Source organism: Larus michahellis, chromosome 3, assembly GCF_964199755.1.
Source record: "Larus michahellis chromosome 3, bLarMic1.1, whole genome shotgun sequence".
Taxonomy (NCBI): Eukaryota; Metazoa; Chordata; class Aves; order Charadriiformes; family Laridae; genus Larus; species Larus michahellis.
In genome coordinates this window covers 80,316,544-80,332,033 of record NC_133898.1, presented here as the reverse complement: position 1 = coordinate 80,332,033, position 15,490 = coordinate 80,316,544, and the positions used below count along the sequence as shown (strand labels likewise).

The 15,490-nt window shown below is 36.0% G+C and overlaps 1 protein-coding gene across 2 annotated transcripts in view; it reads right to left on the bottom strand.

Annotated features, from left to right (window-relative positions):
- REV3L (REV3 like, DNA directed polymerase zeta catalytic subunit) overlaps window positions 1–15,490 on the bottom strand; it is a 123,479-nt gene that overhangs the window by 64,851 nt on the left and 43,138 nt on the right. For both annotated transcript variants that reach the window (XM_074580932.1, XM_074580931.1), the window contains exons 2-5: window positions 9,171–9,360; window positions 6,152–6,226; window positions 4,546–4,706; window positions 342–438 (exon numbers count right to left, since the gene is read on the bottom strand). In XM_074580932.1, the coding sequence (XP_074437033.1) occupies window positions 342–438; window positions 4,546–4,706; window positions 6,152–6,226; window positions 9,171–9,360 (523 nt within the window). The remainder of the gene's footprint in view (window positions 1–341; window positions 439–4,545; window positions 4,707–6,151; window positions 6,227–9,170; window positions 9,361–15,490) is intronic.

Sequence of the window (15,490 nt, the reverse complement as noted above, 5' to 3'; positions counted from 1 at the left end):
CAGTGGATATATAACAAGATCATAGTATCATAAAACAAACGCAAGATAACTTAGAAGTAGAATAATAGAAACAGGATGAAACTTAAAAATGGAATGCAAGACCCTATACGAACTTACAAGGGATTCCAAAGGGAAGATTATCACTTGGAAAAAAAAGGAAGAAGAGAAATATCTTATACTAAAAAATCCTGAAATGTTTAGAAGCCAAAGTGACATGGTAAATGAGACTGTAAAGCATATCAGGGAGAGAACTACCAGCATCATTGCATATGGCGCCAGAGAGAATTTGTTTGGTATACTAGGTAGTATTCAGGCTTTACATTCAAATTTGGAATGCTGACCTTGGTATTTCATCTTCCTCCCACTCAATGAAAGATGCGCTGTTTGAATTTTCTGGCAAATAAATTCTATGATGTTTACTTACACCTGATGTATCCCCTGTAAAGAAAAAATGAATGACAAATGAATTAATTTATGCAGCAATTTTTTTCCCACATCTCATTATATAATTGCATTTATTATTTAATACTGCCAGTCCAAATGCTCCTAAAGAATAAATAACACTGCATGATAACACCTTCAAAAAGTAACTATGCTATCATTTAAATGATTTAACTTACTTTCTAACATGTAGATACATATAAAAAGAAAAAGGTATTCTCAACATACTGACATTATTAGAATTACATTTGCTGTGTTCTAGTCACATCTTAACCTAAATTCAATCTTTATCTGCACGAGTTTCAAAGTAAATCATGCAGAGTACGATGTAAACTTCAGAATTCCAAAGTGTTTGGGTCCTCAGGTCATATTCCCAGTGGGAATTAGAAGTCAAAGAAAACACTAAATTCTACTTCATGGTTTTCCTCTTTCTTATCTGAGCTGAAAGAGAATATACAATATATTCCAGACACAGTGGCAGTACCTGTAAGTGGAAACCTACAATGAAGGCAAGTGTTGCCTATTGTACAAATAAAGAAAACACTGTGTAAGTTTCCTTGGAGGTCTCAGGGTAAGGAATTGTGCTCCAAAGTCATGCTGGAGAAATCCTCTCTGAAGATTTACTGTCTCCCTTGTGGTCTTCTGAACCTTCACTCTTCAGAGGAAGGAAAGACAATATCCACAGGATATGTCACAAGAAAGAAAAAAGCCCAGGAATGGAGTTGGGGGGAGGCAGAATGGGAGGAGACCTTGAAAACTACTCAGTCTCCCACTTCTATGTGAAAGACCAGCTTGAACCTTGAATTTTCTCAGCTGTGTTGGTGTCACACACTAGCAGGTTTTTTTTTTATTAAATTTACCTTCCAGCAACAGCAAACACTTTTGCATTTGTTAGATACAATAATTGAACAATTCAATTGTCAGAGGCCTTTAATAAGTATTTATTAGAACAGGTATTTTTAATCTATATTTTTGAAGTAAATTTCATAACAGAATCAATGTGAATTCCATTACTTAGAATAGCAGGTATAGGTATCTCTCATGTAGCAAAAGGCCCTGAATAACATAGTTACTATTGAAACAACTGGGAAACGCCATGCCAAAAGTGCCTTAGAAGCTACAAATAGAAGCAACTGAAATCCAGCAGGCTTAATTAAACATGTTCCAGACCAACTTTACTGCACCCAGACTAGTCCCTGCAAACCCTGTCCCTAGATCAGACTCCTAAGTGCATTGACACGGCACACAGATGCTAAACTCACATGGGAAACGTGGCACTCAAATGTGGTGAAAAGACATGCCTGTATTTATGCAGGAGCTAGCTCACGTTCAGCAACACCTGCACCAAGATGGTCTATGCACTGTGATACCTAAGCAGGTGATTCCAGAAAGACAACACAAATTACCCGATCCTGTTTGCACAGACTCAGCTCAAACCTAGCATGGCTTAGTGTCTGTGCTGTTCAAAAGTGACGACTTGCCCCTGGGCAGGGCTGGCCCAGGAAGAAACACAGCCATGTTTTTACTGTGTGGAATATCAGCTAATTCTCTATATTAAAATACAAGCTGACTATGCATAGAAACATCTCTTGTTATTTTTCATCTGCAACTTGATTATTCTGAGTTGATGAAATGGGACCGAATAGCTGTATATTGTAAAGGAAAATACATCACAGCAGCTATGCAAGACTATAGGCCAACTGGTAAAATATATACTATTAGTTTAAGAAATCATATGCAATTCAAATACCACACCAGAGCAGTTTCAGTGCAGTTTCTTACTCCCTACAAACCCTACTTTCAAATACTTCTAAAAATCAAGGCTCAAATTCCTGTATCAGTTTGTTTCTTCAGTAAAGTTACTCATAGGGATAGAGATTTAAGGACACTCAATATTCCCCTTTTCTTGACATGACGATCTTTAAAGACAGTAGCAGTGACACATCAAGATCTTTCAGAGTCATAATACAGAAGATGATGCAACTACTGAAAATAAAAAGTTTTGTAATAGTTTTAGCGGCATGTGGTGCATGAATGAATTTGCAGCCCTCTTCCTCACTATCCATAAACAGAAGAACTAGAAAAAAAGAACTCCTGCATCTTCCAGACACAGGCTGATGAAGGCAGAGTATTCCTGCTCCTACAAATTTGCCTGCTGATCACTCTCAGCCTTCCAAAACAGTCTACGTATCTCAATGAGAAAAACAACACTGGAAACAGGCTCCTGAGGCTGCTTATTTATATTTACGAACAGATCAATTATTGAATTTTCTATTCCTTGCCAGACGAATTTTTATATTATCATCTGCAAGGGAAGAAAAGTAAGTGTTTGCTGCACATCTTTAGGCAAATGCTTTTACTGCCATCTAAGAAACAATGTTCAGCCTGACCTGCGTGGCACAAACTACACTTGACTACAATGAATGCACACCCCCAAGACACAGCAGCTGTGGAACAGGCAAGTAAGCGCATCAGTCATAAGCAGAGGCTATGCCTTCTACACCATCCCAACAAGTCTGAGCTTCAAAAGAATGGTGCTTCTCAGGGCTGCTGTGCAAGGACTGGCCTCTTGACAGCATTGCCTCTATAAGGTTGTACCAGGAGCAAACCATTTGTCACTCAGCTGCTGTGCCAGTAGTAGTAGATAGTGATCCTGCACTTGGGGACTGCAACAGACTGAAGCAGGCTACTTATACATGTGTGATGTGGAGCCACGCAAAGCGGTATGAATGTTGCTAGGAGCACTGCTGCCATTACCTGACCAAGCCAGGACAAGGCAGTCTGTCATTTTCTTGCTTTTATCCTATTGGATTTTCCCCTACCAGAATAAAGTCCACCGGTCTCAGCCCATGCTCCTTTTTTCACTCTCTTCTTCCCATTCAAGACCTAGGTCTTGCATCCTTAAATAAATGATGGAGAATATAAATAGCTTATGTCTTTTATCTATCATCTGAAAGAGAGAGGGTAAAGAGCTATGGAAAAAGAATGTGAGCAAGTATTTGATACAGTCACATCGCATGTCTCCAGAAGGCCACTTTGAACATTTGGAAGACTAAATGCAACCTGACTGTACTTCCTCAGGACTGAAGATCCTGAAGATGCTCTGTCTGTCGCTGAGCTTTTGTCTTCGTACAGTTTTGACACCAGCAAAATATGTGGCCTATTGTTGAGTATGAGAAGAGTATTTTTCTTTAGATGAGACTCAGTTATGAAACCCCATGCACTAATCCATTGCTGTCTGAATATAGATGCATAAAAATAATGGGACAAAATTAAAGTCAGCATGATTCTTACTTGCTCTTTTTACAGAAAGATACTTTACTATTCAACTCTTGCTTTAGCTGTAGGAACAATTATGATTTAAGTAAACCATACTTATTTTTCTAAATGTTAAGTACCAAAGACATTATGGTTTTCCTACTGTTATCTCCCCTTTATACTGAAGCTTTTAGATAACATTATGGATGTTCTTGTAAAACTTCATTTGTATGGAAGTGTGTACATTCAAAATGCCAAACTAATTTTTTAAAATGAAAATTTAAAATACCTCCTTTGCATTTATATTTCATATTTCACTTTAGAGCAAGTGACCTTAGTACAACACAAGCTTTTAAATTAAAAACATTGTCAGCAGAACATAATAGTTAGCCATAATTTTATAGATACTACTGCAGCAAAAAAAAAAAGAATTATAATTGATATAGGGATCAAAAACAAACATAAAAAAGTTTAAAGCAGCAGTATTAGTACGCTATCTTTCACATAAATTCTTCAACTAAATACCAACTGTTTTTAATCTTCTACCTGTGAAGAGGTGTGATCATCTTGTGAAAATGGTCACAGCTACACTGCTGACAGAACACATGTTTCTTGAAATATAGCATCTTGTTTCAGGAAGCAGACTCTTCTCAGTCCCAATACACACGCACAAAAAGGAAAAATGATAGAAAGCTACGCACAAGACTATTTTGATACAAACCAAGCTATAGGAAAACAACACGATACCCATTCAGCCACAGCTACAGCAAAAGCCTGACATTTCATTCAAAACAGTAGTTTTTAGCCTTCAAAACAATTATTTGTCTTAAGAAATAAACACCTTACTTTTTCTCCTTGCCTTTCTGAATTTGACAGCAGACAGGTTTATTAAATTCATTCCATATAAGTTGTAGTCTATAAAGAGTTGAAGGAGGTAGGGAATATGGGCTTCATGAGGCTGGTAAGATTTGTTCATTATGGCTCCACCTTGCAGAAGCTCACATACTCTAAAATAAAAGACAAATTAGGACATAAACTAAAAAGTTATTCCAGTACAAGACTGAGATTTGATTTTATTGAAATATAAATTACTTAAACTTCTTAAATTTTGCCTTAGTTGTATTTTTAGCTTAAGAATTTTGTTTTCACAATAACAGACACACAAAAATGATCTCTGCTAATACTGATTCAATATTTGTGTGTTAACTACAAAGGAGTTGTGAATCCTCCAGCTTAAAAAAAAAAAAAAAAAAAATCTATGAAAAACCATAGCATTGTATACTATTCCTGCAACTAATTCAAAACCACTATAGTCCATGGAAACCTTTCTACAGAATAACTGTAGCAGCTGTATGCCTACACACTTTGAAAGTCTCTCTAGTTCTCCTTGACATATATGTGAAGATGACCTGCATGGTTTTAAAGTTACATACTGTATACACAGAAGCAGTATTTTAACAGCTTCCCAGAAGCATGACAATCTGCTCTTTTAAAGATCTACACATTAAAAAAAAATAACTGCAGGTATATGGATAATTATAAATTGTTGCAATAAATGTATCTCAAAGTAACAGGATATATCTATAAATCAAAGAAAAGCACTAAGCATTTCTAAATGCAACAAATTGAGTTAAAAAAATAGTTTTATACATAAAAATTAAAGGAATAATTTAAGTGAAGTGTCAGCCCTTATTTAGATGGAAGTAATACAAACATGAGAAGCTCCAAAGTTTGAAACAATTGTCACGTCATATATGTGTATAGATTACATTAAGACAAAAATTTAAAATCATGCAAAATTTTACTAGTCTAGAAGAAAAAAACAGACAATCCTATCTTATGAATATGTATTAGATCTTTAAAAAAACCAGTTATGATAGGTAATACTCAAAGGATTTCAGTTTTTGCTGGAGAAAGAATTCCTTCTTATTTATTACTGAATTTACTGCAACTACTCTGACACTAAGACTGAGATCAACTGTGCTTTTATTTAACGGAACATTACTCTATTAAGAAATAGAGAAACTGTCCAATCACAAAAACTATCCAGTTTTCCAAGCATATTTAAAATTTAATAATTGGTGCTTCTATTTTAAAAATTAAAAACTACCAGAATCTACTTCATAATATATGAAGGAGTACTACATTGTTTTCCTTAAGAGTTACAGAAAAAGTAACACGATACAAATTTGTTCAAATGTTCAAGAGTTGTACTTAATACAAGACAACTAAAGGCAAGTATATTTTGGTCTTGCTTTCCGAACATGATACTGCTTTAAAAAGATTATTGGTATGCTTGAAATTACCAATTTTCTTATGTGTATTGAAAAATTCGGACAATAATTTTGTTGCTTTTATTTTGTTAAGATGTAGGTGAATCTTGCTTCAAAATTGACTTTTTAATTCAAAATGTAAGGAAATCAGCCAGAACTTCATATCACCACATCCTTACCTTTTTACCATTGCAGGATTGTAAAGATAAATCTTCATGAACTGTCTCTCCTTTTCATGGTAACCATAAAAAGGCCTGGAGAGGAAGAAGTAAAAGCAAGAAGCTAGTCAGTTATGCTGTGGCATGTATTCAATCACATTTTACTATAAAGAGTATTAAAATCCAGGGGGGAGAAAATAGAAGATAAACTGCATATCCAGGAGAATGAAAATTCCCACGTCAGGCCAAAGGGAAGCATTACATTGCTACATAAAGATAAGAAGAATAGGCCCTCTGGACATCAAAGTATCAAAAAAAAAATTAAAATAAGAAGGCACTTCTGGCTTAACACTGTTTCTCTCTTTCCCCACATGTAAACACACTAATGGCACACCACCATAATAGTACTTTTAATAAATTTATTAGTTGTGGACTGCTTCAAAACCAGCATTCAGCCTTTCTGATAAATGCTGTAACAAAGTCCTTAAGGACATTAATTCTGCAGATCAGGTGTAAATGAATAAATACCAGCTGTGTAATATAAAAAACTGAACAAAGAAAACAGCTTAAAAGAGTGAATAGCTGCCCCTTTTCAGTGATTACTAATCATCTTGTGCACTAAACGAGGCATGAATCCTGAAGAAAATAGGATTTGAGAATGCAATTAAAGAATACATAGCATAATGAATATGTCAAGGCTAAACTGAGGTTGAACAGGTAGCATTAATTCTGATATTATTTGACTGAATTACTGACTTTTCAGCATATAGAATTCTAATCTAATCGAACATGCTTGTAAAACAGCATGTTAAGGAAACTGGACATAATTCAACACATCGGGTGAATGCAAGAATCTACAGTTAGCAGTAATCACAAACAAAGTCAACAGAAATTCAGGAAAGCATACATTTAAATGTTACCTCTACAAAATAATATAACATCTCCTTATAAAAAATATAAAAAAAAATGCAGCTGGGATGCTTACCTGCTAAGTCAAAAAAATGAAGCTCAGTGGTAAGAGAGGTTTCAGTCCTAAATTAAATGCAAACTCAGCACAATTGCACTACAGCATTAATATTGCTATCCTTAATATTGTTAAATATGCACACATTTAGTATCTCCAAAAGCTAGAATGAACTGTTTAAGAAAATTTTTGTGATGTTAAAACTGAGCTAAGCTGAAACAACAAACTTAAAGCTATTAGGCTGAAAAGGAGATCAGATCTTGTATAATGAATCAATGTCTGTCTTATATGGATACTATAAACCCAGTGACAGGTTACATACATTGAGTTATAATGACTCAATGTGCTATAGGCACATAAATGAAATGCTACTTAAAAAAAAAAAAGTCAGCACTTGCATGGCAAATGATCCATACTAACATTGACACGGCAGCAGGAAGAGCAAGATTTACAACAGTTCCAAGGTTAGCTATGAACATCTACTGTAATTTCACAATGCACAAGGACAGCATATTTAGCCTCTTTTTATTCCTGGACCTCCACTATGTTTGGAAGTTAATGCAACAAAAATCCTATGTTAAACCTATAAAGGTTTAGCAAATGTCTTTATTATATAACGATTTTCCTGCTAATGCAAAAGGGAAGGGGTAAGACCCTCTCCAAGATTTGAAAGAAAAACATAGGTTTCTTACCACAGAGACAATATAATATCTGTGAGCAAAATCAGGTCAGAACAGAAGAAAACAAATAGAACTGTGTGACTATATAAGCATGTCTATCTACCCAGGTAAAGATGAAGGTGTATTACAATTTCTGTTAGGAGCTTCTCATTAGCTCTTATGCAAGCAAACAAAATAAATGAAACACTCTTTCCTATTCTTCCTTGAGGCAATGAGCATCTGACTTTCAGTAATGAGCGTTTAGAGGCTTTAAGGCAAGAGAGGTGAAAAAGAGGCAGGGTCTCCTAATCTCTGTCTGTTGTTTTCTCACTGATCCCAAGATTGTCTTCAGCAGTTTACTCTGCCCAGCTTTCGCTGTTGAGATGAACAGCTGTACTACAATTCACATAGTTCTCACAAAAAGAACAAAAAGAAGAAATTTGGTGGGTTAGCTTCCTTGTTGCTGCAAAAACACATCAGAAAGTTCTGATTAGAAATGAAGACAAATTATTGCAGCCACTTTACTAGCAATATCTAGAAGATATGACTAAAACTGGCTGGGGAAAGAAAAGATTGTCTTCCTAAACTTAACAGTTAGAAAAAACATATTTCAAAAGTGCATGAAAAAAATAAGTAAAACACAGTGCTGCACAGTACTGAAAATTAGTGTTTACATTGTTTTGAAAATTAAGAAGTCAATGCATGTATAGACTAACTGTATTCCTCCAGGACAGCTTCCTATTATTCACTACGATTTGACGTATTTTTCAGTCCTTGTTTACGTAAGTTAAATAAAAATTGATTAAGAGAGTCTTTAAAATGTTAAGATTCAGTAACAACACATAGTTCCAACAGTAGTAGAAAGTTGTACCGAATAAAATACGACAGTCAGCTTGACAAATAAGTAAATTAATGCTTAAGAGCCTCTGCATCACGGCCTATGCTGCTGGGAGAATCAGATGAATAAATGTGACCTGACAGTCTCTGTGATGTGCCATCTTAAACGAACAGAGAAAAGAAGACCTAGAATCAGGTTCCTGCAAGACTTGCCTGGTCACAGGGAACCTAGAATAAACCCAGACATGTAGAAAATACTGTCTGGAAAGTACTGCTGTAATAGCAGAGACAGAAATGGCTAAAAGGAACAGATTTGGCAAAATGATAGACACTAAAATTCAAGTTTAGGACAAAATGGTTGTGTCAAGTGTTTCAGGGAAAACCTGATGATTATGTTAAAGCCAAAGTATGTGAGAAGAGTTATTTAGTAGTTGTACAAGCCTGTACAAAGACACACGTGGGGGAAAAGAAAAAGGAAAAGCACTGCAGTCACCCAAGTCCATAGTAAGTGCTTTTACGTAGTACAACTGCAAAAGCATTTCAAAACAAATAACCAAAAATCCTAACAGGTCATACTTACATTCCAGATACTAATGACACTTTGAAAACATGTTGAATAGAAGACGACGGATTGCCTAAAGCCACATTAAGTGCTCTGTCAATGCTGAATGCCACTTGACGAAGATAGTATTCTGGATGCTGTCCAAAACCATCATATGGTACATAGAGGTAAGGAAAGACACCATGTAAGTGGAGACAAGTCTTCTGACCTAAAGAAGAAAAGGCAAACAATTATTTTCTAATGAGTACATAATTTTCTTCTTTTAAGTAGTCCCTAACTTTGAAATTTTTTTCAGGTTATTTTTAGGTTCTGCAGACAGGATAAATTTATGAAACAAGTTCAGGTGAATTTCAAACAAAAGGTACCAATTTTGAGCAGTTCTCACATTTGATTCATTGACAAAAGCAATACAGAACAGAGTTACATGACACACACAAGCGTCAAATTCTGCTGTTATACAAGCATAATTCTAACATTTTTTTGTAGTAATAACACAACACGTCTCTGAGAATAATTTTGCATATTGAGTCAGTGTTAGATGATTAATGGTTTCTCAGCCTTTGTAAAAAATTTGCAGTACCAAAATTCTTCCCATTTCTCACTAGGATAAGCACACAATCTCTCAGAAATTAAAAAGGAAGTCCAGACCATCTACAAGGACATTCAATATTCTAGTTACTAAGGCATAAGTTGGGATATGGGAAAAAGAAAACAATTTTCAACTTTTCAAATCTGTGGATACCCAAGAGGTCTGTACTACATATGCAGATCTCTAGCATTCTAACAACATGCTTACTTCTCAGCATTAGCTTTCATGAGCCTGCAGTAAGAGCAGAATGAATGAACACATCATGAAAACCATTGTGCTTGACCACAGCTGGAGCTTCAGCTTCAGACATGGTAGTACAGTAACGTGGACTGGGATCTCCCAAACCTACCACATTTTTTCGGGGAGCTAGTCTCAACTGTAATGCATGTTCTCTGTTCTTTCCTCACAACAATACAACAAAGCATGCATTCACTGCTGAAACTTACATCAGATCCTGCTTGCCACCCTTCCAGTCCCCAAAATTGTTCATGACTTCTCACTGGTCAATGGAAGTTTCACAGAAAAATACTATAAGCACATGCTGCCAATTAACCTCCACCCCACCACAGTGATAGGCAAAATATATCATCTTGCATTTTGTTTCCATAAATTCTCTGCATGAAGACAGCAAAACAGTACCTAAAGGCAGTGCTTTCATCAACCAGAAGATAGGTATTACAGACAAAGAGGCGGCACAACTTCACTGATCCACAAGACCAATGAAAAGACTTCGAAAAGTCTGTTCTTTCAAACTGAGATTATTTCTCAAGCATGCGGACCTTGCCCAAACTATTTACACTCAATTCATACCCTTGTCAGTGCACCACTGGCCACACAGTGAAGACAGCTCTAAGACTATGAAAGCATAGGAAGAATGGATCTTCAGAATCAGGGCTGCTTGCAAATTTTTACACCTGTGGAATGCATGCCTACAAATACCATAAATAGGACAGCATTTTATTTTTACTGGGGCTCAGATGTATTGTTCTTTCTTCAAAAATTTATTGGACCTTCACATAATGTCTAGAAGTGAGAGAAATTGCTCAAAGGATGCTCAAAGTACAAGTCCTTTTTCCAAGGTGAATTTTACTCTTCCTGTAACTCACCCCCACCATGTCTCTTCAGCAATGTTTAAATACAACCTATAGACACATTCATAATGTTGAGGTCATCATTTATGATGAATTCTGCCCATGCTTTTAAACTATTTCAGGAGAAGAAAAATCTTATTTATGTATCATGTACTTCAAATAATAGTAGACTAAGAAAAAGGGGAAACTAAAGAAAGAGAAACTATGAACAAGAGGGGGGCTTTAATGGTTAAACAAAGGACAGTTAACAGTTTTACACGGCATGAAAACCTCTGTCCCCCAAATGTGGGTGAACGCATTTATTACTAGCATGTGAACCGAGAGAGTATTGATCTGTGTAGTGGTAGCAGACCATTTATTTTCTGTACTGAGTCACTAAGGCTGACTTTGAAATAAAGGATTCTGCCCCTTCCCCCCTCCCAATATAATTAACAGAAAATTAATAGCTGTTTAGACTTCTACAGTTCCTCTATTCAAATTTTTTTGTTTGGGTTTTTTTTTTTGGGAGGGCTTTGAGGTTTTTTTTTTTTTTTTTGTTTCAGTTGGAGTGGGGGTGGTATTTTTTTCTTTTTAAATGTATGCCAGGATCATGTTCTGGGAGAAATTCAAATTCATTCGTACATATTATTTGTCTGAATGCCTATTGAAGATTTTAAAAAACAAACTAACAAATCAATCTACCCCAAACTAAATTTGATATTGGAGCCACAGACTAAGAACTTCTGGCAAATGTATGCAAGACAATTAATTAATAATGCTTTAATAGTTAGCACCTGATTTCTCAAGTTAGTTAAATCTAAAATCCAATATATACATTTCTACTGCAGCTATTAATAGTCCTTGCTCAACTGAAATGTGATTTTATTGTTGAGTAAAAAAAAAAGAACAGGTATGAAGAATGCTTCCTTCTCTTTCCTTCTGTCCCATTCCCCTGCATTCCCCCCTTTATGTGCAAAAACACATCAAAACACTATAGCTTTCAAGTGACCAAAGAGTCAAATCACCACCTAATGCCAGGGAAATCTTGTAAAACATACACACTGAGCTGCTTTTCATTTCTGATTCTGCCAAGAAATCAAACAAGTCACTGCTGATTTAAGACTCCTATTAGGCCAGCAGCTGTTGAGTTACATGGGTTTATACAGCTACTCTGATCCTTGTTAGTATTGACTCATTTACCATGATATTTGATTATATTGCTACTTTTATTTACAATCCATATTACTACAAAAGTCTTACCCTGCTAGGGTAAGAACAGAGTCATTTGCTTCCATTATTTAAGTAAAAGCATCAAATTGCACCAAATGCGATCATGTTGAGTCTGAAGCCCAGATTCCAGAAATAGCAACCATGGTTTGCACTAAGCCATTACAAATTCTAGTGGATTCTTTCCAATAGAGCCACAAGGAGAAAACACATCTACCCAATGAGGATCTCAGGCCACACAGACTCAGCAATTAACATAAATTAAAAACTGAGCCTGGGATAAGGTTAATAAATTTTATGCTTCAAATGTGTCGATCTTATGTTTCTGTTTCATTTCAGAGATACAGGCAGAAGCAAATTTGTACCATGAGAACAGCAGCAACCACCACAGTGACTGCCTGCATTGACCAGTAGATGTTATTTTTACATCTATTTGTAAGTTTCGTTACATCCGTAGAATCAATGGAAGTGGTGCTCACCAGCAGATTCTGCAGAAAAGCCACATGGTTTATACAAACACTCTCCTGAGAATTTCCCAATGCAAAACCGGATACCTAGAAGCGAGTCCCGGAGTTTTCAGATAGTACAGACCACTAAAATGTTTCACACTGTGGCCTCGTCATGGATCTACTGCACATGTACTTCACAATTATTCTGTACACACACAGTACATATGATGTCTCTATTAACAAATCAACATAGTGTATATGCAAAGTCTAGAACTGGTGGTGATCATGGGTTATCAGCCAGGAGGCAGCTGCTGTCCAAACAATTTCTCTAGCCTACGCTCTCTTAAAGAATGGGGTCTGCACTGGTTGAATTATCTGCAGGTCACAGAACAAGCATCCCAGTGTATGACCCAAGGGGGCTACTGAGTAAACAAACAGAAATCTAGAAGTGAAGCTGAGATTTATTCACAAGTCTTTCAGATGGTGAATGAAGGAACACGAAAGGTGCTGCTATAACATAGAAAAGAGGCAATACACAAACTCTTGAGATACTATGATACTCAACTAGCAAACTGGGTACTTTCTCCTAAAAGAAAAAACTGCGAACTAAATGTCAATATAGATGAATAGCCAGAATAATAATGAATCAATACTACAAAAAAAAAAATGACTCAGTACTTCAGAAATAATATAAATGCAATATTTTTAGACAGTAAAGAAAGTGAGCCCACCCCCAAATGCATACTTACAAAAGCAAGCAGCATAAATGTTACTGAAGTATTAAACCCAAATATAGCATTTTGTGTACTTGAAACCCACAAGAGAGAGATTCAGAAAACCAGCCTGGTATTTTTTTTTTTTTTTGAAGATGGTTGCCATATGCATTACTATTAGAAACACGTACCAAGCATAACCCTTGAGCTACTGTATAATTTAAAAATATCAGAAGAAAAAATCTGTAGCAGCCCTAAGACAGAAAACTTCAATACAGTTAGAAGAGAACTGAAACCAGTATGATAAAGGAATGCAAAAGTTGCTCAACAACTACCCAAGAAGATGCAAGAACCGACATCTTCTGACCACCAGAATGCTTAGCCATACAGGTATGGACAAAATGGAGATGCAATCTATACAGAATCACGGAATGGTTGAGGTTGGAAGGGACCGCTGGAGGCTATCTGGTCCAGTCCCCCTGCCCAAGCATACAAACACCTAATTTCACAGTAGAATAAGCTAGAGAACCTGAGGATTATTATTCAAGTGTCCTCAGAGAAGTGCTCTTTCACCATTTAAAAAAATTGATTTTGCTTTAAACTTCTAAAAATTTATTTCCACTGAGATCAAATTGGACAAGTTTTTGTACAAAAGAAAAACATGAAAATTATTAATAAGAGATGTTACTGTATTGTCCAGTTCAGAAATAAAGTTTGCAAACAAATTAGACAAAGAGCACCTAAGGATTCACCACAGCTAGCAGATGACAATTTTTGTATGTATTTGAGGAGGAGGAGAAGACAAAAGTCCATCTGTTCTGGATGTAATTCCACACATACGGAACTACCTGATAGCTCAAACTCCAGCACAGGGGAGCTCATGCAGTTACTGCCTCCAGTGATCTCCTCCGAAAGACTTCCATTCTCATGGGAGGATTGTCTGAACAAAGCATACAGATGATCCTAAACCAATGTAGTTTATAGCCTGGAATATTAAAGTACACTGGAATCTACTAAGCCTGTGAGTCGATGTTGAGGTCAAGGCACCCTAAAGAAACCACACACTAGGTTCTAGGATCTGTTCTACCTATGAATACCCAAACCCAACGTTTTCACATTAGACTGACCTAATCACAAGGCTATAGGCAAAGCTCTACAGACCTGGATTTGTACCACCACAGACAGGAATGCAACATTTCTACAGTAAGAGTAAGATCCCGACTCTGCAGCTGAGGGGCATTTCAGCCTCAGTATTGCTTATGCATTAGATAGGATGATTCTAAAATACAAAACCCTTGCATCTGAGATTTTTAATAAAGAAAGAGAGCATGTCCTACAGTTGTAATTCAGTTTTACCAACTTCTTACAAACGATACTCAAAACCATTTAGCTCCTATCCTGTAATTCTTAATTTAGGAACTGAATATAGAGCCCTCACAAACTGAAGTCAATACTGGAAATATTTCGACTAGACATCATCTCATTTAGTATGTAGAAAACAAAAACTAAAGCTAGATAAATATGACTTCAGAAAACAGGTCAATGCCGATCTACATGCAGACATATTTTGCTGTGATATTTCTGACACAGAACACACTGATCCCATTATAAGAAGCTAAGCAGAACCACGGGGAAAACAACTACAGGGAATCCACTCCTATATGTAAACGAACAACCCATTTTGTTGAAGCTCTCCCTAAAGCTGTTATTTTAATTGCTGAACTATGATCCATTTCTCCCAGACCATTGTAAAATACAATGGGGTGGGAATAAAAAGGAGAATGCAACAGCACTTAAATACATGTCAAAATCCCAAGATTTTAGGAAAAATCTGGCTGGAGATTACAAAAAGGATGCAGAAGATGGAAGACAAAGGGGTTTTTATACACTTGCCATCTATTAAAAGTACTTTAAGTGCAGTTCTGTAAAGTGGCAGGACTAATTAAACATGGACAGCATTAGCAGAAGAATGCACGCAAAGGCATCAAGCATGTCACTGCAGGATGCAGGAAAGTCTAGACAGTCGTAGGGGATTTCCTTCCTTTAACATCAATAGTAAAGCAAAGTTATTAGAAGCCAAAAGACATGACACTACCACCTTTTAAAGATTAATAGGTATTTTCAAATAACTGTTGAACCATCTAGATTAAAAAAAAAGAAAAACAAACTGTGAACAATGATGACTACAGAGGGAGGGAAAAGTAACAATGCTGTTAGAAAAAAATTCTAAAATTTAAAATTTCTAAATAGGATAAATATTAAAACCCAATTTGAAAGTCACTTCCTTCCC